The following is a 24,562-nucleotide window of genomic DNA, read 5'->3' on the forward strand; positions in this document are numbered from 1 at the left end:
TTTCTGGCCTCTTTAGTTTACAACATGATTTGATCAAGATAAAGATCACAGATAGAAGCTACCACATGTAAGAAGGACTATGTGAATGATTTAATCAGATGTTGAAATTGAGGGGCATTTTCTCATTTGAAGGCCAAATTTTGTGTGTGACAGATACTAAATGTACCTGTGTATATGGTTTACCATTCTTGTATTTTACTTTGAAAAAGAGGTGTGCTTATCAGACCTTGTCTGTGGCAGTCAACATTGATATCCTTTTTCTACAAGTTTACTTTCTGGCCTCTTTAGTTTACAACATGATTTGATCAAGATAAAGATCACAGATAGAAGCTACCACATGTAAGAAGGACTATGTGAATGATTTAATCAGATGTTGAAATTGAGGGGCATTTTCTCATTTGAAGGCCAAATTTTGTGTGTGACAGATACTAATTGTACGCTGTGTATATGGTTTACCATTCTTGTATTTTACTTTGAAAAAGAGGTGTGCTTATCAGACCTTGTCTGTGGCAGTCAACATTGATATCCTTTTTCCACAAGTTTACTTTCTGGCCTCAACATGATTTGATCAAGATAAAGATCACAGATAGAAGCTATCACATGTAAGAAGGACTATGTGAATGATTCAATCAGATGTTGAAAATGAGGGGCATTTTTTCATTTGAAGGCCAAATTTTGTGTGTGACAGATACTATTTGTACCTGTGTATATGGTTTACCATTCTTGTATTTTACTTTGAAGAAGAGGTGTACTTATCAGACCTTGCCTGTGGCAATCAACATTGGTATTGTTTTTCTTTTTTATCAATGCATAGTGACAGGTCATTTTGTGATGCGAAAACCTTAAGTACAGGTAACAACCAAAGACAATTTCTGTACTGAGAAAAGTTATCGCTTTCCTATAAAATTGTTATGCTTCTCTTGATGTAGAAGTATGTATCATGGTATTCATTTGAATAGTTTTAGTTATCCATTATCGTTGTTGTTTGGATATACAGTCGACTAGTGTTTATTTTCTTCAGAAAATATGACAGATTGGTGTGTGCGTATTGAAATGCGACTGCATTGAAAAATACACTACAAAGAAATGGAGTACTGGACTGGTACATCTGCCATTCAGAAAGTAATTTGTACAGTATTGCCTCGGTCTACATTCCCATGCATACCATGGGATCACATAAGTAATTCTGTGTCAGATTTTACCCGTGCTGAAAATCCAGTCTTAATGCTAAACGGGTGTTGCAGACGATTTTCAGAATTTTGTGCCTGAAAAGTACATGAATTGATTACATCTGGTAGGGCCTACAGTGTTCAGAAATGTGTAGCTGTCAGGAAGAGGATTAATGATGTGTTCAAATCTCATTACAAAACGCATTGAACAAGGATGACATTGCAAATGCAAAAATTCATATTATGTGGCAGTGTATTTCCATTTCGATAGAACGCGGAACACAACTTTTGTGTGAAAAACAGCGGACAGTATCAGGTTATGTTGTACGTGCAAGGTGATGTATGTGAATCAAACATTAGATAAGAAACAGACAGTTTTTGAATGCTATTTGTTTACTTTCTTGCCTATATTGTATCAAGCTGTGTTCCTAAAGCAAGATGTTCATTTTAGGTGCTTGAATATTTGTATTTAGTTTTTGTTTTTAATTTCCTTGAGTTCTTACCTGTATGCATTTTGAAGAGCATGTGAATGTGATCAAGTTGGATGTTATAAGATCATTTTGCCACTTAACTTATGTGTGAAAAATACTTCTTCTGGACAAGATTTGCGTCTGTTTGTGTAAAATAGCAACTTGTTTGGGGTTTCTTTGTTAATACTTGCACGACTTTTGGTTCACAGAGAAAAAGAAGTTTTTCTTCCTAGCTAGCATGTTACGAAACCTCATGTGACTTCTTAGTTTATTTGGAATTAAAAAAAAGAAGCAATGTACAACTTGAGAAAGAAGGTTACTTTGTTCACTTTATGCTTCTCAGGTGTGTATGTTTGCAAGGAAAAACATTAGTTTCTCTCCCAAACTACGCAGTATGACTGATTTTAGCTCATTTGAAAAAAAAAGTAGTGAAAGTTGAGGAAGAAAGTTACTTTTTTTTTACTTTATAGTCCTCAGGTGTGTATGTTGCAAAACATTTTAGTTTCTCTTCCAAATCGACATATCTGCTTGCAAAAGGTCATGTGACTTGGTAGCAGTATGACTGATTTTAGCTTGTTTGAAATAAAAAAAAGTTATAAAAGTTGAAGAAAGTTACTTTTTTGTTTGTTTATTTTATACTTCTCAGGTGTGTATGTTTGCAAAGAAAAACATTAATTTCTCTTCCAAACTGACCTCAGCTTGCAAAAGGTCATGTGACTTTGTAGCACGGTGTGACTGATTTTAGTTTATTTGGTATCACATTCTGATTGTTTTCTCTCAATCGATGGGGGGCTTCCAAACTTCTACAGGGGAAACTCCATATAACGAGATGGTCGGGACCGAATCGTTCTCCTCGTTATAGCCGATATCTCGTTATATCAGTAGGCATAAAAGAATGCATAGCATAAAGACATTAATTTGCACATGTGGGACTACCCATCATATTCAATCAATACTGATAACTTGGTAATGTGTATGAGGGAATTGCTCACCTTTATGGGTAAGAAGATGTTTTTCGCAAATGAAATCCAATATGAATAATGTGTTTCTTATCAATTGTAGATCGTATTTGTAAATCTCTATACAATGTAGCTTGCGATTGTGTCAAGATCGTCTGTGGATTGGTATGTGGTTATGGTATGGGTGTGTGTTGTGTGTAGAAAGCTTGAATATGGTCTGCATGCACAATGTTGTGTGTGTATGTGACACATTCTGTATGTACATCATGTGCGTGTGTGTGAAGATGGGGAATTCCCTACGTAGAAAAGCAATCACAGCATCAGATTGCCTCACACCTGCTAAACGTCATCATGATGTCATGACTGTATACATATGGCCGTCCCACCACATTTTCTGCATGTATCAGTGCGCGCGCGCACATCACACACACACACACACACACACACACATTCACTTACAACATGCGGTGCTAGCTGTAAGAGTGCACTGAAGAAAATATGTGTGTACAAGACAGTTTTTGGCGCATCGAGCTTTACATTCAAAACTCGTCTTTTAATATTACATGAGAAAAAGTACCAACGCACCCTTTCGGCAAAACCGGGGGGGGGGGGGGGGGGGGGGCTTTGGACGAAGGGTGGGGTTCCAGTCAACGCGACGCGACCCAACGCTCCCAACGCACCCTTTCAGCAAAACCGGGGGGGGGGGGGCTTTGGACGAAGGGTGGTGTTCCCATTAACGCGACGCGCCACCACCCAACCCACCCTTTCGGCACAAGCCCTACGCTATGAACTTTTACTACGACATTTACAACACACTCTCGGAATCCACTTGTGCAGCAATGTTGACTTCAATGATGCCTGGCACGAGCCTTGTGTTTAAATCCAGTAGATCCCTAATCCTACAAAACATCATTTAGTCCTGGTCCTGGACCCACAGTGCAGTAAGTAAACTTAGGGCGTCTAACGTGTTACTGTTAGATCCATGATAGACCTATTGTAGGGCCAAGTGTTAAGTAACGTTAGCTCTGTCGCTCGTAAGTGACGTAGATCTAGTAATAGTATAACGTTAGGCCAGGGCCCCTAGACCTATCCTATTGCAGGGCCTAGAAAACGTTAACAGTTAGATATAACCACGTTAGACCCTAGATGTAGTTGAATTTGGATCTTCAGGATTTTGTCTTCACAGGTTCAATGGTATTATTGCTTGTCCAGACACGTGTAGAGTCTTAAATGATCTAGGCTTTCGTATTTTTTCAATTTATCTTGCCTGGGTATGTATGCTATTTTATATAACACATAGTGCATGACATCTTATTGCACTATAACAAGTAGGCCTACCAAGCACCTCCAAATTCTGAATTTGCCCTCAGGCAATTATATTCAATTCGGCCTGCGGCCTCATTGAATATAACTGGCCTTCGGGGCAAATTCAGAATTTGTCGGTGCTTAATATTGTTATAGTGCACTCAGCCTCATGCACTATATATATAATATATATATATATATATATATATATATATATATATATAATAGCATACATACTTATGATACAGGCCGGCAGTGCATGACAAAAGTTATAGTGCACGTAAAATATAACGATTGCAAACGATAACCCACTATCGATTTGATATCGGTTTTTGCTCCCTCATTTTAATCATCGAGTACTTGAATCCCGCACCTTATCGACGCGATTGCGCCACAACCGCGATATGCTTTGCTCGATATTATCGATATTCTCAATTCTCGCTGGCTATGCTATGCCAGCAACTTATCTGTGTGCGCCGCGGCCGGGGACTAGACTTTCAGCGGTAGATTTAAACATGGAAGCTGAAATGAACAGGTTCGCTACTTTTACAGAGACTGATCTATATAAACAGTATCTTAGACAATAAGGACACAAAGGATGCCATCAAATACGCCCTACGAATTTTGGACTCCTACTGTTCTGAAAAAGGAATCAATCCGACGGATATTGAACAAGTCAACCCAAGATTTGTGCCGCTTTCTCCGTACATTCTACGCGGAAGTGCGCCGTGGAAATGGGTAGCGTGTGTACGGTATATACGCTAAGCGCTCTTTGATCACGCTACGCTATGAACTTTTACTACGACATTTACAACACACTCTCGGAATCCACTTGTGCAGCAATGGTGACACGAGCCTTGTGTTTAAATCCAGTAGATCCCTAATCCTACAAAACATCATCTAGTCCTGGTCCTGGACCCACAGTGCAGTAAGTAAACTTAGGGCGTCTAACGTGTTACTGTTAGATCCATGGTAGACCTACTGTAGGGTCAAGTGTTAACTAGCGTTAGCTGTGTCGCTTGTAAGTGACGTAGGTCTAGTATTAACGTAATGCCAGGTCCCCTAGACCTAATCTATCGTAGGGCCTAAAATCGTTAGATATAACCACGTAGACCCTAGACTCTATAGTTGAATTTGGATCTTCAGGATTTGTCTACACAGGTTCAAAGAAAGTGGTATTATTGCTTGTCTAGACACGTGTAGAGTCTTAAATGATCTAACGTAGGCTTTCGTATTTTTTCAATTCATCTTGCCTGGGTATGTATGCTATTTCATATAACACATAGTGCATGACATCTTATTGCACTATAACAAGTACCAAGCACCTCCAAATTCTGAATTTGCCCTCAGGCAATTATATTCAATTCGGCCTGCGGCCTCATTGAATATAACTGACCTTCGGGGCAAATTCAGAATTTGTCGGTGCTTATATTGTTATAGTGCATTCAGCCTCATGCACTATATATATAATATATATATATAAGATATGAGAAAGGAAGGAGAAATCGGTGCGTAGCTTTGACATCATTATTCCTCTTACTGTTCCTCCTTTTATGGAAAAGCGCAAGAGTTGAAAAATTGGTCTCCGCCGGGGATCGAACCCGGATCTTTGGCATGGAACGCCGACGCCTTAACCGCTCGGCCACGGAGACGTCATAGCGATTCAGGCAGACCCAAGCTCGAATACCCGACGGACCAACCTTTCAACTCTTTATGCGCACGCTCCTTTTTGGAGCAGAGAGTTATGAATAACAACCAGCCGCGTGCCTCAGCTGGATCTGCAATGAGATTCACGTAGCGGTGAATTGGGATAATGTTTTTGCGAAAGAAGTCACCGCTACAACAGCTTTTTGGCTTCTCCTGAAAAATTTTGCATATGTAAGATATGAGAAAGGAAGGAGAAATCGGTGCGTAGCTTTGACATCATTATTCCTCTTACTGTTCCTCCTTTTATGGAAAAGCGCAAGAGTTGAAAAATTGGTCTCCGCCGGGGATATATATATGTATGTATATATATATATATATATATATATGTGACCGTGCACCTCAAAACGAACATAAAGTCGCACACACTGATTTTGCGTGATGACTGAAAATAAGTGAAATGGGTCAACCTAGCCGAACTTGACTTTTTCATATTTTCTGAAAGAGCGGGTCTTCTTTTACATTATGCTAAAATTTGGTATCATAAAACGGGCAGGAAAGTGTGTTTTTAGCAGTTTATCTCGAACATTTTTAGTAGAATAGTGTGACTAGGTGTGTCTTTAGAATCCCTTTTTCATTTCTGAAAAACCTTGTCCACACTCTTCACTTTCAACTCTAATAACTGTTGAAAGGATAGTGCTACTGCTTTGAAAGTTGGCGTTAATTATGGACAAGAATGTGTTAATGAGGCATGCTTAATTTCGGTTTAATCTGATAATCCCTTCATTGTTGTTACTCTGGTGGTTTACTTCCTGTTTTTTGTCCCATTCATTGCACAGCCAGCACGGTTTGGTAAAGATTAAGCGCTTGAATTGTCACTGTACTTCAGAGCCTCTTTTCGTAGTTCACACTTTTCCTGAGTTTGTGATTTCTTTCCAATATTTAGATAGGTTAGGAGAGTCCATTTGATTTGAGTTATACATCATTTTAAAGCTTAAAGTCTGCTCTTTCAGGATATGGTCTTAACTAAAAATACATGTCTGGTGACTTTTTGTTTGTTTTGAGGTGCAGGGTCACATATATATATATATATATATATATATATAATCACATGCATTATATACATATACCTATATATAGATATATTCATATATATATATATATATGTATGTATATATATATATATATATATATATATGTACATGTAGGCAGTATATATATCAAACTATTGTGCGTCTCCGTGTCTGTGTGTCTGTGTCTGTGTGTGTAATAGAAATATTGGTGTAAATATTGGCTCAAAGTTATAAAACAAAAAACGACTATGAAGAATGACATGGAAAAAATGACTAACCGACTAATTAATTGAATACCAGCTGAGTAATTATTGTTATGGATTTCAGAATCTCGTATTTCATTTATTTATTTTTTTCATTTATTCATTTATTCAATATTCTTTACCCAGGGGAGCGCCATCAGTGGTTTATACACTGTTATCCTTGGAGGCCCGGAATAACGCACAGATATTCCAACTCAAGTCCTTCCCCCACCGACCATCATTAAAACGGAACGATCCCCCTGGTGATGATTGAAATCAAGAAAATTGACAAATACAATAGCTACAGGAAAATATCTAATACATTAGTACATACAAGGAAATGGAGATCCATTATTACCATTTTATTGATTTTCTTAGGGCATTATTTAGGGAGATGCTTTTGAAGGGGGGGGGTCAAAATCGCCTGTCAGTCAAGAAGAAAGCAAATCAAAAGACAAGAGCAACAGCAATAAAAAAAAAGTCTTACTGCTTTTAAGGTCTGATTTTCCCCCGAAAGTCGGCTGACATAAAAAAAATAGAAAAAAAAAAACCAACAACAAACAAACAAACAAAAATGAGAATAAAAGGTCTTCATATTTTTGCTGTCACTTCACTCCCTCTTAATATTTTATGCAAAAGAGTGGCGGATGCAAACATTCGTTCCCTTTAAAGTGTGTGTGTGTGTGCGTGGGGGGGGGGGGGGGCAGCCCCCACTAAGCTTCTCCCCCCCCCCCCCCACCCCCAAGGCTGCGCCGGTACGGTCCGGTTATGGGCTTGTAATTGTTGTGATGGTGACTATCGCCGACCTCCCCCCCCCCCCCCCCCACTCCTCAGCACGGATTTACGCCGTTGATCAAACCACGGTAGGATTCATGAGTTTGCAAAAAATTTAGCACTGTTTTTGCTCAGATACTTCCGCAGGCGTCTCAACAATGTCAACATATTAAAACTTGGAAATGACGGCACATATTCATCTTCTATTTTCTATTTCAGTATAACAACATCATGGCTGAAATGAATTCTATCTATAGTACAGGACAAGTGTGTCGCCCGGAAGACCCGACGGAATGTCTCTTTCTTGACCCAGGTAACATATCTCTTTTCTTCGTTGGGAACTGATCTTACTGTTCTCCTTAAACATTTCATTCCAACCATGTGTATTACAAGATTTGGTCTATAACGACAAATTATCTATAGTTTACACTGCTGGCGCACGTTTTTGAAAGTGGGTGGGGGCAGTTATCATTTCTGGGGGGCGTTTCATCAACGAGTTCGTCGGAGTTTTCACCGACGAATTTGCTATCAGCCAATCAGACCAAGGATTTCATTAGCTTTTAACAGTTGTCAGTGTAAATCCTTGCGTCTGATTGGCTGATAGCAAATTCGTCGGTGAAAACCCCCGACGAACTCGTTGATGAAACGCCCCCCAGGTGCCACTTAATGGGTTTCTTCAGCTGATGGGAAAGAAAAAGGCCTTACCCGCTTCCACAAAGCATTCTTTTCTGTTACCACGTGGCACTTCCGGGGTTAAGAAATAGTGGGGGATTAGACCATAATATTCCTATGTACTAGTATTACAACTTATGCTCTATGCTTCTTTCACGCGGTGCATGGGCCAGTATGGTTTTTCTGTCAATAAGCAATGAAGTGACTTAATCAACAGTACTGATTATTCATCAAAGTAGCATGCATGCGTTATGTGTAAGTAAAGGCTTTAGGCGCAATGCAACGCAAAATCTTCGATTATGATAACATCCACCCCAGTTTATTCACGATGGGTTTCATTCGAATTAATTGTGTGTGAGCATTACTGTTCTGGATTTCCAGTATGATATCCCTTCCCCACCACTATGGAAAATTCAGGCCAAGAAAAAAAAAATAATAACAACAATTGATAAGAGTGGTCACAAGCTGATGATTGCGCCAATCAAGCCTGTAGCATCTTCCTAGTAGTTGCATTTGGATTTCATGCAGGGTGATCGAAGAGAGGTCAAAGGCCATGGCAATCCAAGAATTAACTAGAGACACGTTGATTGTCAATGTTTACATTCTCATTGTTGATGCTGCTTTATTGTTGGATGATATTCATAAAAAACTAAAGGAAAGCATGTGAATACACTTGTTTTGCAATCGCTTGTAGGTAGAAGGTTCTTCCATCCTTGATTGACATAATATATAATGAATATAACTGCAAAGTAAAGCTTAAACAAGGTATACACTATAGTGACCGGCAAGTGTTTATTTTTACCCGAAGAGTTATGAACATTCATTCAATCAAAGATGTTTTGTCGGGTCTTTTTTATGGTTCGGTGTAATAATGTCAGAAGTAAAAATGTCAGAGGTAATAATGTCAGGGGTAAAAATGTCAGAGGTAAAAATGTCAGGGGTAAAAATGTCAGAAGTACAAATGTCACATGTAAAAATATCAGAGGTAAAAATGTCACAGGTAAAAATGTCAGAGGTAATAATGTCATGGGTAAAAATGTCAGAAGTACAAATGTCACAGGTAAAAATGTCAGAAGTAAAAAAAATGACATTTTTACTTCTGGCAAATGTCAGAAGTACAAATATCAGAGGTTAAAATGACATTTCTACCTGTGACATTTTTACTTCTGACATTTTTACCTCTGACATTTTTACCTCTAACATGTTTACCTGTGACATTTTTACCTCTGACATTTTTACTTCTGATATTTTTACATCTGACATTTTTACCTCTGATATTTTTACCTCTGATATTTTTACTTCTGACATTTTTACTTCTATCATATCTACCTATAACATTTTTACCTCTGACATCTTTACCTCTGACATTTTTACTTCTGACATTCTTACCTCTGACATTTTTACTTCTGATATTTTTACCTGGCACCTTTTTTATAGTGATTGCTAATCGTACATTGACTGTCGTCTGCTTTATTTTGCTGCAACAAGGACTGGATGAAGTGATGGCCACCTCCACAGACTGGGACGAGCTGGTCTGGGCTTGGAAGGGTTTCCGTGATGTGGTGGGAGTGGCTAATAAGCCCCTCTACGCCAGGTATGTCGAGATCGCCAATGAAGGAGCACAGGCAAACGGTAAATATGAGGGTCAAAACCATTGTGGGGTCAATGGGGGTAGGATTACCAATGTCGCAATATAAAGTCAGTATGACTCCCGCGATAAATTATTGTTCTGTGGTAACTTTATTGTGTCATATTTCAGCCTCTTTCTTATGTACATTTCGTGTCATTGAAATAAACAGTTACACAAGTATGATTACAGATATAGACGTGTAGATAGATATATAAAAAGAAAGAAAGGTAGATAGAAAGATAGATAGATGGATAGATGGATTGATGGATGGATTGATAGGTAGATAGATAGATAGATAGATAGGTAGGTAGGTAGTTATATAGACAGATCAGTATAAATGTAGTTATAAAAAATACATATATATATATATATATATATATATATATATATATATATAACACAGTGCTTATATAGCGCATATCACTACCGTGGTGTCTCTATGCGCTTTAAAGGAGAGGGATGAAAGTAGAAAGAAGAAATGCAGTGTATAATATGTGTACCATAAATGCAGAACCAAACTCATTCATAATACTTTTTGAACAGAAATGTCTTGAGAGCAGTTTTAAACTTTAACACTGTGGGAGCTTCTTTTATATAACACGGAACAACGTCCCACAGTGTGGGAGCAGCATACATAGGGAGGTTTTATGTTTTTATGGGTAAGGTGTAAGGTTTTTAGGCACCTTATTGCCTGGTATAGTAAGTATAATGATACAGCCAATAAATGCTGTATTATAGGCATTGGTTGTAATTCTTGTAGTTTATTGTTCTTTGCTAATGATTGCTGACTGTTGTTCAAGATTGATAAGGGAACCATATGTTATAAGAAATGCAAATTTTCCCCGACATTGAAATATTTTACTTGTACAATTGTAGGCATACATTCATGAGTTCATTACTTAAAGAAATAACAATTTCACAACAACCATGCCAACATCAATTCATTGTCTGAAATATTATGATAATGCTGGAAAGAATTCCGTGTTACAAAACATAAAATCCCATTTTCATGACAGCTTTAAGAGAACAGATGCTCAAAGATGTGTAATACATATTTATGCTTCATCCATCACAGGTTATGACGATCTAGGCGATTCCTGGAGATCAGACTACGGTGACGATCTAGAAACTCAAGTGTACGACCTCTACGACGCCATCCTGCCACTTTACAAGGAGCTCCACGCGTACGTGCGGCGCAAGTTGCACGGAATCTACGGGGACAAAGTTCCACTTGATGGATACCTACCAGCTAACGTCCTTGGTAGATATGAGACTATCTACTCTTTTCCAGAATCTGGTCTTTGATTGTCTCCTATGTTACGTTGTAGTAATTATAATGATGAAAACAATAACGTGATCCTATTTACCCAGGATAGATTCTGTATTGTTTTAGCACTGCTCTTTCGATAGCAAATGTACCATCAGATATAGGGAGTAAAAGCCTCTCTTACATCCCGTCGTGCGTGTTTTAGCCTCTCTTACATCCCGTCGTGCGTGTTTAGAGATCGTGCGGACTCGGAGTTCCTGTCAGGCGTGGAGTTGTCGCAGGGTAAAAAACATAAATCGGATGGGAAGTATGTTGTAAGTACTTAATGAGTTGGTGTGTCTTGCTCAAAAGGTGAGGCCCGCAAGTGGTCTGTACGCCTTTTTATAAGTAGGAAGAAGTAAGGAGCACGTAATGTATAAGACCTCTACTTCTGTCGCACACAATGAGTGGGATAATTGCACGTGAATTGCAAGTGAAGCGTACGCTTTCAGAAATCGTACTTAACGTGGTAAGAGAAACGTAAGAGAAACGTAAGGAGCACGGAAGTGTTAAGCAAGACAATCGTGCATCAAATTGGAAGAACGCACGGATAATCACAATGATATAAAAAGGTGCACTGAGTCTCTTCATCATTCATGTCACTGCAGAAAATGTCGACGTGGAACTGAAAGTACGCTGTCCGTATCAGCTTTTATTTAGGAGCACGGTGCACCTGAGCATGTCTCAACATCTACTTCTGACGCACTTTTCATCGTGCTGAGTGTGACGTACTTCACAAGTACGGTAGTAGTACTCACCACGCATTTTGGAAGTAGGTAATACGCAAGGAGGAAGTGCGCTCACCCTCCTTTTGTTAACACGTACATTGAAAGCAAGTGTAAAGTAAGATCCTCTTGCGTGGTAAGTACGCCTTCGTGGAAAAATACCCCCCCCCCCCCCCGAAATTGTTGCATGTTTTGCCTGCGTTGCACGCAAACCTATCGAACTTACTCAGTAATTTTGTCTTGCGTACTCCGAGCGTGCCCCACGCGTGCCAATTGTCGCAGCCAGGTCGTAGCGAAAAACTGGCAGGCCAGTTTTCAGGCTGCGTGCTATGCGTCGTGTTTGCAACCTCCAAAAAAGTACTTTCCACTTGCGTGCATCTCACTACTTGGCCCATTTTTGGCACGCAAACCACTCGTAGCACCACGCATGACCGGATGTAAGCGAGCCTTTAGCCACGTGGGTGCCAGACGTTAACCTTGTTTTCTCGTCCACCCGATATTTTTGATGGTTTTATTCCTTTTCAAGGGCGCTGAGTCCGAATCTGGATGATTCAAGTCATGTAGGCCTATCCTTAAGGGTTTTAAGATAATATATTAAGAATGACTTCCAAAATGGCCGCCAAATTCTGAAATTCCTATATATTTTCTTTAAGATGGCGCAATAAAATTTGACACCAGAAAAATGAAGGCTTACCGTATTTCGAGGGTGCCGAATCTGAATCCGAATCTGGATGATCCAACTTTTGCATTTTTGAGGATTCTAAGATATTCAAGATGGCCGCCAGAAATTAAAACTCCCATATTTCCTTTGCAAAAGTGAAAAAAAATTGATGGTCTTAACTTAGACTGTTTACCTATATGGAGTAGCTCTCCAAGAGGAGATTGCCGTTATCATCACTATGCAATAATGGGAATCGTCAGGTATCCATAATTATTATAAACATTGGTTAAGAGGAAGAACGAAAGGTATTTGGAGTAGATATAGCGCTGTTGGAATGATAAAACTTTATTCAGGAGAGCAACCTCCCCTCCCCCCCCCCAAAAAAAAAAATGAAAATACAAAGATTTACAAACAAAAATTAAAATATGGCAGCCAAAGCATTATGACAAATTGTATATCGCCTTTCCTTTGTCATGGTGGGGTGACTTCATCGAAGTCAGGATTTCGACAGGGTATCACTTTTCTGATTCCTGGCAATTAATCTAAAAATGTGATTTTTCAACAACAACAGCGACAACAAAAAAGAGACACATGCACGGTCTTGTCGCCCAAAGCAGCGACGATGATGATAGCACATGACTTGGTAATAGTAACTCAACGAAAATGAATTTATGTATATAATTATTCAGGTTATTCAAGGTTACACAGTGTTCATCATTTTATAATCATGTGTATTTATTACTTTCATTGCGCAGGAACAGTTTTGACAAAACTTTCTGTAATGAAAGAACAAACATGACAGAGTTAATTTTTCTCAATGGGATGATGTTTCTTCCCAGGTGACATGTGGGGGCGCTTTTGGGGAAACATCTACAGCCGCGTTGTTCCCTTTCCGGAGCGACCAAATGTTGACGTCACAGACGCCATGGTTGAGCAGGTGATTATGAATTCAGTGAAAACAGCATAGAATTACTATGCATTACGTTTTATCCTTTTTTTTTAGCTTTGTTGATACGAAATACACCTACTTGATGTATTGTGTCACGCACATTATACATGTCCAACATGCACCATCAACATCATGAAACTGAATTGAAATTGGACTTGAGGTAATGTCATGTGATTGAAATTTCAGGGTTACAATGTATCCCGGATGTTCCGAATGGCTGATGAGTTTTACACTTCTATGGGCCTGCTTCCGGCCAATGATGCATTCTGGGTAAACTCTTTGTTTGAAAGACCCACCGACGGCCGTGACGTGGTATGTCATGCTTCGGCTTGGGATTTCTACAATCGGAGGGACTTCAGGTGGGTCACGTCATATATTGTCCTGTCAGTTGTAAGCTGTCTTTTTCTTGATCCCAAACACTGTCAGCCAGGCTTTGATAACAGTGATAGAAAGTTACAGCGGTTTATCAAAGAATTCGGATGATACAATGCTACAATCATTTCATCTTGATCTGTTTATTCCAAACACTTTCCCATAATCATTATGAATAAATATTTGAACTAGTAACTTGTTGGAAGAGTGTTATTTTTTTTCTAACCCTACTACTTCTCTTTCAATTAACTAACAGTTGATTACTTCATATATACTCTCGAGCTCAGCTTTGGAAACTTTTCATCATCAATAATTGTGAATGAAAGTTGTAGATGTTGAAAACTTTGGTTGTAGGCGTTTGATTTACGTCTGAACATTACAACCGAGACCAGTATGTCTCGGTGTCAGTCAAAGTGTAGCAGCCTTCTTGCCTGCATTTTCAGTAATTAATCACAATCAATGCTTTGACTAACAGCATGTACATATTCATGGAGGATTACAAGACTTATAGTAACTCCCTATTCATAAATGTTGTTTCTGTTCGTCTGTTTGCTGGCATTAGTAATATCTGCGATAACAACGCCATACCATTGCATTATATGATCAGCGATGAAGTATATAAGATCATACGAGACATGGAGAGTATCAAATGCAATCTCGGGAAGTTTATTGCTGACTCTTCTCGGAACCTAAATGTTACTTTTCAAAACCTTCGAATGGAACGCCTGTAACTCAAAATATATACATGTTTACACGTATGTTTATATTTTTTCAAGTACCTTTTTGTCTCTAAATGTCACATATGAGCAAATATAGTTACCACTGATTTTATCACATCGTAGTTCAATTGTCATTGACATACTACCTAACAAGTAGACAATTCAAATAAACATTGAGTATGTTCCCTCCTACGTCTGTTACTTTCTCTGTGATTTTAACCCCAGCTGATAATTTGATTTGTCTATTAACAAACTTTGAATATTCGTTCTCACACACGTCGTGATAATCACAGTACATACACGCTGTTATTATAACCATCATAACTAGGTTTGCAGCGCAGTTTCATAATTATACAATCTCTGCACGTACATGGCCAAAACTCTTGTTGCTCGTTTGCAGTTGGTTCACTGAATTTTTCTCTTCTTTCGCTGAACCAGAATCAAGATGTGCACGGAGGTGAACATGGATAACTTCCTGACAATACACCACGAGCTCGGTCACATCCAGTACTTCATGCAGTACAAGGACCAGCCTGTGGCCTTCCGAGACGGGGCTAATGGGGCCTTCCACGAGGCCATTGGGGAGGTTATGGCCCAGTCTGTGGCCACGCCCAAACACCTGGAAGCTGTTGGCTTGTTTCAAGGAGCTGACGACGGTGACGAAGGTTAAACAAGATAATCCTAATACTTCTCCAAATGCTAGATAGGGATGCTACTCATGGCATGTACGGAGAGGCGTGTGTTTCTACAATCCATAGCAACACATTGTTACGGAGGTTATTTTGCTTGAAAAATGAACACTTAACCCTAGGTTTATTTTAACTAATCACGGAAAACCTGAGACACACGCACAGATAACGAATCAAGATAGATAAATAACTTTGTATGATAGGGCTTAGTCATTTACTCTTTTTAGTAATAAAAGTAATCGTACTTCATCAAATTACAAACCAGATAGTTAGTGAAAGGGAGCATTGGTGCATGTCAATTCCCCATAAAGCGTATTGACCAAAATACAGTGAATCGGGAGCACATTATTCTTCGAGAAAATATTCTCTAGAGTTTTTCAACAACACTTCCTTATTTAATTTGTACATATTTATATAATGTTTGTCAGAATGAAGTGCTTTGGAAAATACCTGATTGTTAAAGTGGATATTTATCAAACTCCTCATATCAAATGAACACTTGCCCAAAGCTCCTGAGACAGATGATATGTTGGGGTTATTTCGCTAAAAACCTAAAAAACAACAACAAAAAACAACATTACCATTGACATTGAGATGCAAAGATGACTTCAGATTATGTGGCCTCTGCAACTCAAGCAACATTATCAAGACCACTATTGTTTATCTATGTGTGTTTGTTCCATTAGTTAATTTTCTTCTATTTTCACGCGAGGTGAAGTAAAAATAGCTGACATCATATAAGTAAAAAACGAGGAATCACACAAAAGTATTTAAAAAAATCCTTGTCGCGGTGTCATTGTTTTGACAAAATCAAAAAGATAAGAATGCTTTATGTGGCTTTAATTTGTAGGTCCCCATAAATAATTTGTCTTTTTCATACACTTCTCTCATCAAACAGAGAAACAATCTTGTTAATGCCACTTCTACAGTCATTTGTTGTTGTTGTTGTTGTTGTTGTTTGTTGTTGTCAATGGATTTGTTTTACGCGTTTGTCACTGGCACCTCTAAAGTACAAAGGAGAACATAAACTTTAAATATTTTGGATATTGATGTGTTTACTGAAATCCATCCTTTATACCCTTCTATTCTCATTTACTTATCTTTCGTTTATTTTCTGCGTTGTATTGTTATTTTTGTTTTGTTTATTATCTATCCTTCGTTCTCTTTTCTTGCCCTTTTCTATTCATGTTCCATTAGTCACAGAAACTGACATTAATTTCCTGCTAAAGATGAGTCTTACTACCATAGCAACCATTCCTTTTAGTCTGGCCTTGGAGCAGTGGCGCTGGGACGTCTTTGCCGGGGATGTGGACGTCAACAGTGGTATGGAGAGATGGTGGCAGCTCAAGTAAGATTAAAATCCCCCCCCCCCCCCCGTGCATGGCGTGAAATAATGACAGTCTGTTATGCGATGAACATTACGGTTGTAGGGTGATGAAGTCTTCAGTGCTCTGGTAGTATGTTGATGGAGCCTTTTAACCTTACAAAAATGTAACGCCAAAGCTCTGAGGGTTTTGCTTCCCCCCCCCCCCCCCCCCCTCCTCAAGAAAGAAAGATATCTCATTGTTTGATTTTGTACATTTTTAGGAAAGACATGATAGGAGTGGAGGCCCCGGTGACGAGAACCGAAGAAGACTTTGACCCTGGAGCAATGTATCACATCATAATCTCTTATCCCTTCATTGGGTAAGTGAACGATCTTTCGTGTGATGGGCAGATGACATTATTAATATCACACTTAGACCATGATTTCCATCCCTCCCCCCTTTCTCGCCCCTTTCTTTCTCTTTCCTTGCACATAATATTTTGCATGTTGCCTTTAGAACATGATTTGTTTTGTTAGAAAAACATCAAAAGACATTTTTTGTTTTCGCTAAGGGGCACAGTGTTGTTCTGCTTTCATCAATGTCCAGCATGAGGTATTTTTGCGGTATCATAATCTTGAAATGAAGTTATATCAAATTTTGCTATCATGTTTGTCTAACATGTTTAACAAATGCCATAAGAAAATAAGCTTTTAACGGCAGCAGCCATCCCTACCAAGAATAATCAATGCTGTCCGTCCACAGATATTACATCCGTACCGTAATCCAGTTCCAGTTCTACAAGTCACTGTGTGAGGAGGCAGGCCACACGGGACCTCTGTATAAGTGTGACTTCTATAACTCTCAGGAAGCTGGAACCAAACTTGCGTGAGTTGAAAGAAACACATCTTTTAAAGGGACATCTTAATGACACTTCAATGATAGGCGTTAATCCGGTCTTATTTTTATTTTTCTTTTAACGGCGTAAAGTCTTTTGCGCCATTTCCATTTGTATACTGTGTGTCAGCAGACTACTGGTGACAAATTGGTTGCCAAGTTGTATCGAGTAATATAATATTATATTTGTGCCAGGTCTACGATAGCTAACAAATCAAGATATAAATTATCACGATGGAGACTCATGCTCATAGCCGAATAATAAGTTTAGTACCGATTCTAACGGAGAAATGAATATCCTCAAACGCCGGTACTTATTTATTTATATATCTATTTGTCTATTTATCTATTTATTTGTTTATCTATTCATTCATTCATTTATTTATTTTTCTATCTACCTATTTATTCAGTATGCTTTATGCTCCATCAGGGGTTTTTACACCGTTATTCTTGGAGGCCCTGTAACCTAGCAACAAAAGAACTGTTCATCCGTTTGTTTCTCTTTTTCATATTGTTTGATTTGATTTGATTTGATTTATTGGTTTCTGTATCATCATTGTACATATACACATTCATGTACAAACATAAATATCATAATATATATAAGTATTTTCTTGTTCATTGCCTGTGTACAATGTACAGCAAAAGTACAACAAAACATACTACAATGAATAATATAGAGGGGCTACAGCATAAGCGTAGCTTGATTTGCGTGCAGCCCCCGTAGCATAACATAATATATGTGACAGTGCACCTCAAAACGAACATAAAGTCGCACACACTGATTTTGCGTGAGGACTGAAAATAAGTGAAATGGGTCAACCTAGCCGAACTTGACTTTTTCATCTTTTCTGAAAGAGCAGGTCTTCTTTTACATTATGCTAAAATTTGGTATAAAGCGGGCAGGAAAATTTGTTTTTTAGCAGTTTATCTCGAACATTTTTTTTTTCTTTAGAATAGTGTGATTAGGTGTGTCTTTAGAATCCCTGAGAAACCATGTCCACACTTTTCACTTTCAACTCTAATAACTTTTGAAAGGATAGTGCTACTACTTTGAAAGTTGGCATTAATTATGGACAGAATGTGTTAACGAGGCATGCTTAACTTCAGCTTAATCTGATAATCCCTTCATTGTTGTTACTCTGGTGGTCTACTTCCTGTTTTTTGTCCCATTCATCGCACAGCCAGCACGGTTTGGTAAAGATTAAGCGCTTGAATAGACACTGTACTTCAGAGCCTCTTTTCTCAGTTCACACTTTCCTGAGTTTGTGCTTTCTTTCCAATATTTAGATAGGTTAGGAGAGTCCATTTGATTTGAGTTATACATCGTTTTAAAGCTTAAAGTCTGCTCTTTTAGAATATGCTCTTAACTATAATTTCATGTCTGGCGACTTTTTGTTTGTTTTGAGGTGCAGAGTCACATATAATGTACATCGGAAGGAGAATAGGAGGGAGGGATGACTTGCACAGAGATAGGATAGTTGACAGGAGAAAAGGAAGGGAGAGGCTTGTCTGCTTTCACTAAAGGTTTATACAAAATAAAATCACCTGTATCACTGATTTAGCAAGACATGACAAAATATTTCTTCAACGAGGTACAGGTGGACAGTTGATACAGGTCATGGTCGGTTACATAATCATTATTACATAATAGATTAATTGTGTCGATATTTGTACGAAAGAATTTCGTGTATATAACAATGACAATGGAATTACTGATATTCAGATAACAACATCGTTTTTACAGCCTTCCTAAAAGAATACGTGGACTTTAAACTTCGAATTTCAGAAGGAAGAGAATTCCAAACATCGGGTCCGGTGTGTCTGACAGATTTCAGAGCCATCACTGTTGTGGGATTGTACAAGTGAAACTTATCAGATTGTCTTGTTGGATAAGAATGTATTTCCTTATTTAATTGAAATAGTGAGTAAAAAGAAGATGGCAACTGACCATTATGTAAGCGAAACATAAAGAGTGAGTTTTGCAAAAAGTTAATGTCATTTACCTTAAGTGTTCTTAATTCTGCGAATAAAGGATCTGAATGGTCTCGATAACCTGAGTTGGTGCATATACGTATTGCTTTCTTTTGTCGCTTAAGTCATTCAAAAGCATTATGAACATTCGACCGTTTGGACTTGAGCTTTTTTATATTTATGACGTTCATCTAAAACTAAAGGGTATTATCTGTATAGAATGCAACTGATTGACAAATTGTCGCACTTCAACGTAAATAAGCACTGAATTGATCAGTGTTTTAGTAGTAGCCATCATGATAAAACAATCATGGGCGTACGTACTCAAGCAAGATTCGAACCTACGACCTCTTGATCTCCGGACAGGCGTCATCTCCACTAGACCATCGAGCTTCCGCCCGACAGCAAGTGTTGGTTATAATTCTTATAGCATGCAGCGGGTACTGACTGAATATCTGTATAGGCTTGTAATGAATTAGCCCTGTCATTTTTTTTTTTTTATGTTCATTATCAACAAAAGGTCTTGTCACTGTACGTCACATGGCGATACGTTATACTAATTTCTTCGCTCACGCCTATTGATAGGAACATGCTATCGATGGGCAAGAGCCAGCCCTGGCCCGAAGCTATGGAGGCACTAACAGGTCAACGTGAGATGTCCGCAGACGCCATTTTGGAATATTTCGAGCCATTGATGGAGTGGCTACAGACGACGAACCAGGAGAACGGAGATAAAGTCGGATGGGAGAACAGTGAGTCGTTTTCTTTCGAATATCGGGTCAACTGCTCTGTTTCGTGGCTGAATTAAATTCTTTGAGCACAGGCGACTCCCCGTTCTAACGACGTCCTCGGCAGTTTTCTGTCGTTATATCGAAATTTCGTTAGAGCCGAACAGTGAAGTATGTTCGGTAACGTATAAAGAGGATAATCTTGGGACATTTATTTCGTCGTACTGAGAATTTCGGTATAACCGTATTCGTCATAATGGGAGTGCACTCTGTAGAGTTTGAGGAACCGTTGCTGCTTGGTTGATAATATTCACTGCACGACTCTCAATATTGTGAGATCTCTGGATCGAGTTCGCTGTCAACAGCGGATGTAGGAACTGTAGAACAGCTGATGGGCACTCGGTACATGTACCATATGATCACGTATAATAAATCCAAACATATACGAACGTGGTCGTGTGAAATTTGACGTTTTGTAGGCAAGGACTTTCCTCAGATTTCAATATTCTAGAACAGCCTTTACCATAAAACTGCTGATGTTGTCGGGACTGTGTTTTGCCCAACGAAAGTCTCAACATTTTTTTTTTTTTTTTTGCCTCCGCCACGAAGTGTCGCCGGAGGCATTAGGCCAAGTAAAAAAAGAAAGTAGTTTCTCGTCCGGGTTTTTTGAGCAAGGCGATGAGGGAGGTCCTTACTATTTGATATCTTACTATTTTTTCGGGGATTGTCAAAATGAAAGTAATATGTGTTTATATGTGTGATGTAAACAACTTATCATTTGAGTGATGCACAAGTTAATACCAAATCTGCGTATATTGCTGTTTATGCATGACAAGTATACCAATTTAACTACACTTTGACTGTATTCATTCAGTCATATCAAGGGTATGGAAAAAAAAAACACGTTTTTTAACATAAAATACAGTTGTATACACATTTATGCATCACTTGTTGAACCTATGAATCCAACCATTCCTCTGAAAATGCATAGCATTATTTTTGCCTTTCAACACAACACAAACTTACTGAGTTAAATCTTTTCTCATATGAAAAGTTACAGCTGTATTCGCTCAAGAATTTAAAATGCCGCAGACAGTACTGCCAATTGTCAACCCTGTGAAACAACCACCTGATTTCCTTTTTACTGAAAGACAGAATACGAACCAGTTGAATACTATATATTCACTATTTAAAGCCGTTCGCTGTGCACACGTGCGCTTGAGATCGGTTCTCTCCATCACTCCACGATTTTTTTTCCAGCTCCAGAACGCATGCTATGCTGGCTGGCTGGTCTCCTCTACTACAGGGAAACCCCGTTATAACGAGTTCGGTTATAACGAGGAACCGCTTATAACGAGGTGATCGCGTCGGTCCCGTTTTCCTTTGCGTGTAATGACAGAACGAATCGGTTATAACGTGTTCGATTATAACGAGATTCCGGTTATAACGAGGACAATTTCGGTAAATCTTGATAAAGAAAAACATAAGCAATTTGATCGGATATAACGAGGTTCCATTTCTATACCAAATTGCCGCTTTCAAACACGCGACAAATGAAACATTGGAAACCGAAATCTCGCTATCCACGTCTTTTCCCGTTTTGCAGAGAACCGTTCCCTCCATGTTTTCTTCTTAATCACGCGATAAGACACAGGAACACCTTCCGATGTTCCTACTAATTATTAAACATAATCATTCGGTTTTCTTTTTCGCGAGAAACGCGTGCGTGATTTTTTATGAGGTCAGACCATAGCGCAACGAGAAAAAAAAATAGATAACGCATTCAAAAACTTTTCATGTAGCGACAATAAAATTTGACCAAAAATGGACAATTGGAATGCGTGTGCAACTCATCATTATGTCCTTTCCAATTTTAGTTCCGACTTCCAGTTCTTTTGCTGGTTTTAAGCAAATATGAGTTTGGATGATTAAAGCCGAAATAATAAAATCATCGCCCCGATCCCGCCGAGTGACAGTAGCGTTAAAATAGTTGAGTAACGCATGTTAACCTATACTTAATCGGTGTTCAGAAAAAGAAGCAAACGCATTTATTAGTTTGAACAGATCTGGATTTGTTCATTATCATTTAACAAATGATAATTTAAATATGAGTGTGTATGATCAAAGCAGAAATATAATAGTTAGTGAAATCATCGCGATCCTGCCAGGTGACAGTAGAGTAAAAATAGTTGAACAACGCATGTTAACCTACTTAATCGGTGCTCGGAAAAAGAAACAAACGCATGTATTAGTTTGAATAGATCTGGATGTGTTCATTATCATTTAACGAATGATAATTTAAATATGAGTGTGTATGATTAAAGCCGAAATAATGAATGAAATCATCGCGATCTCGCCGGGTGACAGTAGCGTAAAAATTGTTGAATGACGCATGTTAACCTACTTAATCGGTGCTCGGAAATAGAAACAAACGCATTCAACAGTTCAAGAACGGATGCACAAAACGCGAAGAGATTTTCGGAAGAAAATAAAGAACGCATTTTTAATCCCTTCGAGCGCAACGATCATACATTGTGTAAAATTACAGCCAAATGATTCATGAAATTATCGAATTCCCGCTGGGCACCAACAGCGTAAAATACCTCGCAAGTTAGCGGTAAACAACGCACGTATGTTACTCTGAAATCATCGCGATCTCGCCAGGTGACAGTAGCGTAAAAAAAGTTGAATGACGCATGTTAACCTAAATCAGAAAAAGAAACAAACGCATTTATTAGTTTGAATAGATCTGGTACAGATTTGCGTAAACAGGATAACAACCTCCCACATTCAATCCTGTCACATATTTTCAAGAACGGTCGTACAAAACGCTAAGAGATTTTCGGAAGAAAATAAAGAATTTTTAATCCATTCGGGCGCAACGATCATACATTGTACATGTGTACAAGACTACAGCCTAAAGGATTCATGAAATCATCGCATTCCCGGTGGGCACCAACAGCGTAAAAATACCTAGCAAGTTACGGTAAACAAGGCCTGTATGTTACTCTACACTATATATTTGCCCCCCATATTTGCGCTGGTGTTTAGAAAAAGCTTAACAAACAAGAATTACAATAAAGAATTAACTTATCATTTCAGCCTCTATTTCTTCGTCTAATTCACAAATAATCTCCCTTTATTCTCTCAATAATAACGCTCAATAATTGTGTAATAACAATGCAAAGGATATGTTTAAGTTGCATTGATGGGTATATGACGTCATGCTTATGTTTTTCTTTGTTTTTAATGAGTATGGTTATAACGAGGTACCGGTTATAACGAGGTAATATCGCCGGTCCCACGGATCTCGTTATAACGGGGTTTGTGGTTACATTGCGCAATCAATCTAGCAGCACATGAAGCGGGCAACAGGCAACAGCACGAGAGAAATGTACAAAAGGTGCTCAACGTCCTGTCTACATCACGACGTACCGAGTGCGCTGTACATCACAGCCCAGGCCCGCCCATTAAACTACAGTTCAACTGCTTTGTCATTCCTTCTTGCCGAGCTCGCAGTGTGAAATGCATGCGTTATTACATACGCACTACAGAAGCTACAGCTGTACTACAGCTAAGTAGAGGACGCACTAGCGTAATTAGAAATAAGACATCACGATTGGTTAGTGAATTGTTGATTTTTTTTTTCGGCGGCCGAAAAAATAGTAAATATCAAAAAAGTCGATGCGGCAACTGAAAATCGATGCGGGCGGGGAGCGGGCTGGGACGAGAATTATGAATTTTTTGGTATTTTCAGCGCCATTTTGAAAATAGTAAATAGTAAAAAAATCGATGCGGCGGCCAAAATCGATGCGCGCGAGGACGAGAAACTGGTTTCTTTTTTTACTTGGCCTTAGACCCTAGGTTTTCGGGTTGTCCGTCCTTCCGTCCTTTCATCCGTCCTACCGTCCGTCCGTCCGTCCGACGTCCGTAATCAATTTTGTGGACAGCATAACAAAAAAAAAAAAAAAAAAAAACTTTTTGAGGTATCCTAATAAAACTTGGCAGGTATATATATATATATGTATGAAGGGTGAAGTTGTGCCTATGAACTTTTGGGTGCAGATGCTTAAGGTCAAAGGTCAAGGTCAATTGCTCAAAATTTCACTATTTCCCCCATATCTATGCAATGCCTTATGGTATTTTCTTGAAACTGTGTGTATTTATGCATTACCTAATAAAGATTCTCTAGTGAGAGTTTGAGTCATGAGATGAAGGTTCAAAGGTCAAGTAAAATGTAAAAATTTCACTTTTTTTCTCCATATCTTGGAAATGGTTCAAGGTATCTTTATGGAACATA

At 38.6% G+C, this 24,562-nt stretch overlaps 1 protein-coding gene across 1 annotated transcript in view; it reads left to right on the forward strand.

The window, feature by feature from the left end:
• LOC139729278 (angiotensin-converting enzyme 2-like) overlaps nucleotides 1-24,562 on the forward strand; it is a 43,126-nt gene that overhangs the window by 17,656 nt on the left and 908 nt on the right. Inside the window, exons 3-12 of the mRNA XM_071640205.1 lie at nucleotides 7,856-7,949; nucleotides 9,797-9,940; nucleotides 11,014-11,199; nucleotides 13,470-13,567; nucleotides 13,766-13,938; nucleotides 15,109-15,335; nucleotides 16,557-16,707; nucleotides 16,947-17,045; nucleotides 17,429-17,551; nucleotides 20,120-20,286. Of these exons, the coding sequence (XP_071496306.1) occupies nucleotides 7,856-7,949; nucleotides 9,797-9,940; nucleotides 11,014-11,199; nucleotides 13,470-13,567; nucleotides 13,766-13,938; nucleotides 15,109-15,335; nucleotides 16,557-16,707; nucleotides 16,947-17,045; nucleotides 17,429-17,551; nucleotides 20,120-20,286 (1,462 nt within the window). The remainder of the gene's footprint in view (nucleotides 1-7,855; nucleotides 7,950-9,796; nucleotides 9,941-11,013; nucleotides 11,200-13,469; nucleotides 13,568-13,765; nucleotides 13,939-15,108; nucleotides 15,336-16,556; nucleotides 16,708-16,946; nucleotides 17,046-17,428; nucleotides 17,552-20,119; nucleotides 20,287-24,562) is intronic.

This window comes from Diadema antillarum, unplaced genomic scaffold, assembly GCF_040938485.1.
Source record: "Diadema antillarum isolate AM-2024a unplaced genomic scaffold, OU_Dant_1.0 seq00000233_RagTag, whole genome shotgun sequence".
Lineage (NCBI taxonomy): Eukaryota > Metazoa > Echinodermata > Echinoidea > Diadematoida > Diadematidae > Diadema > Diadema antillarum.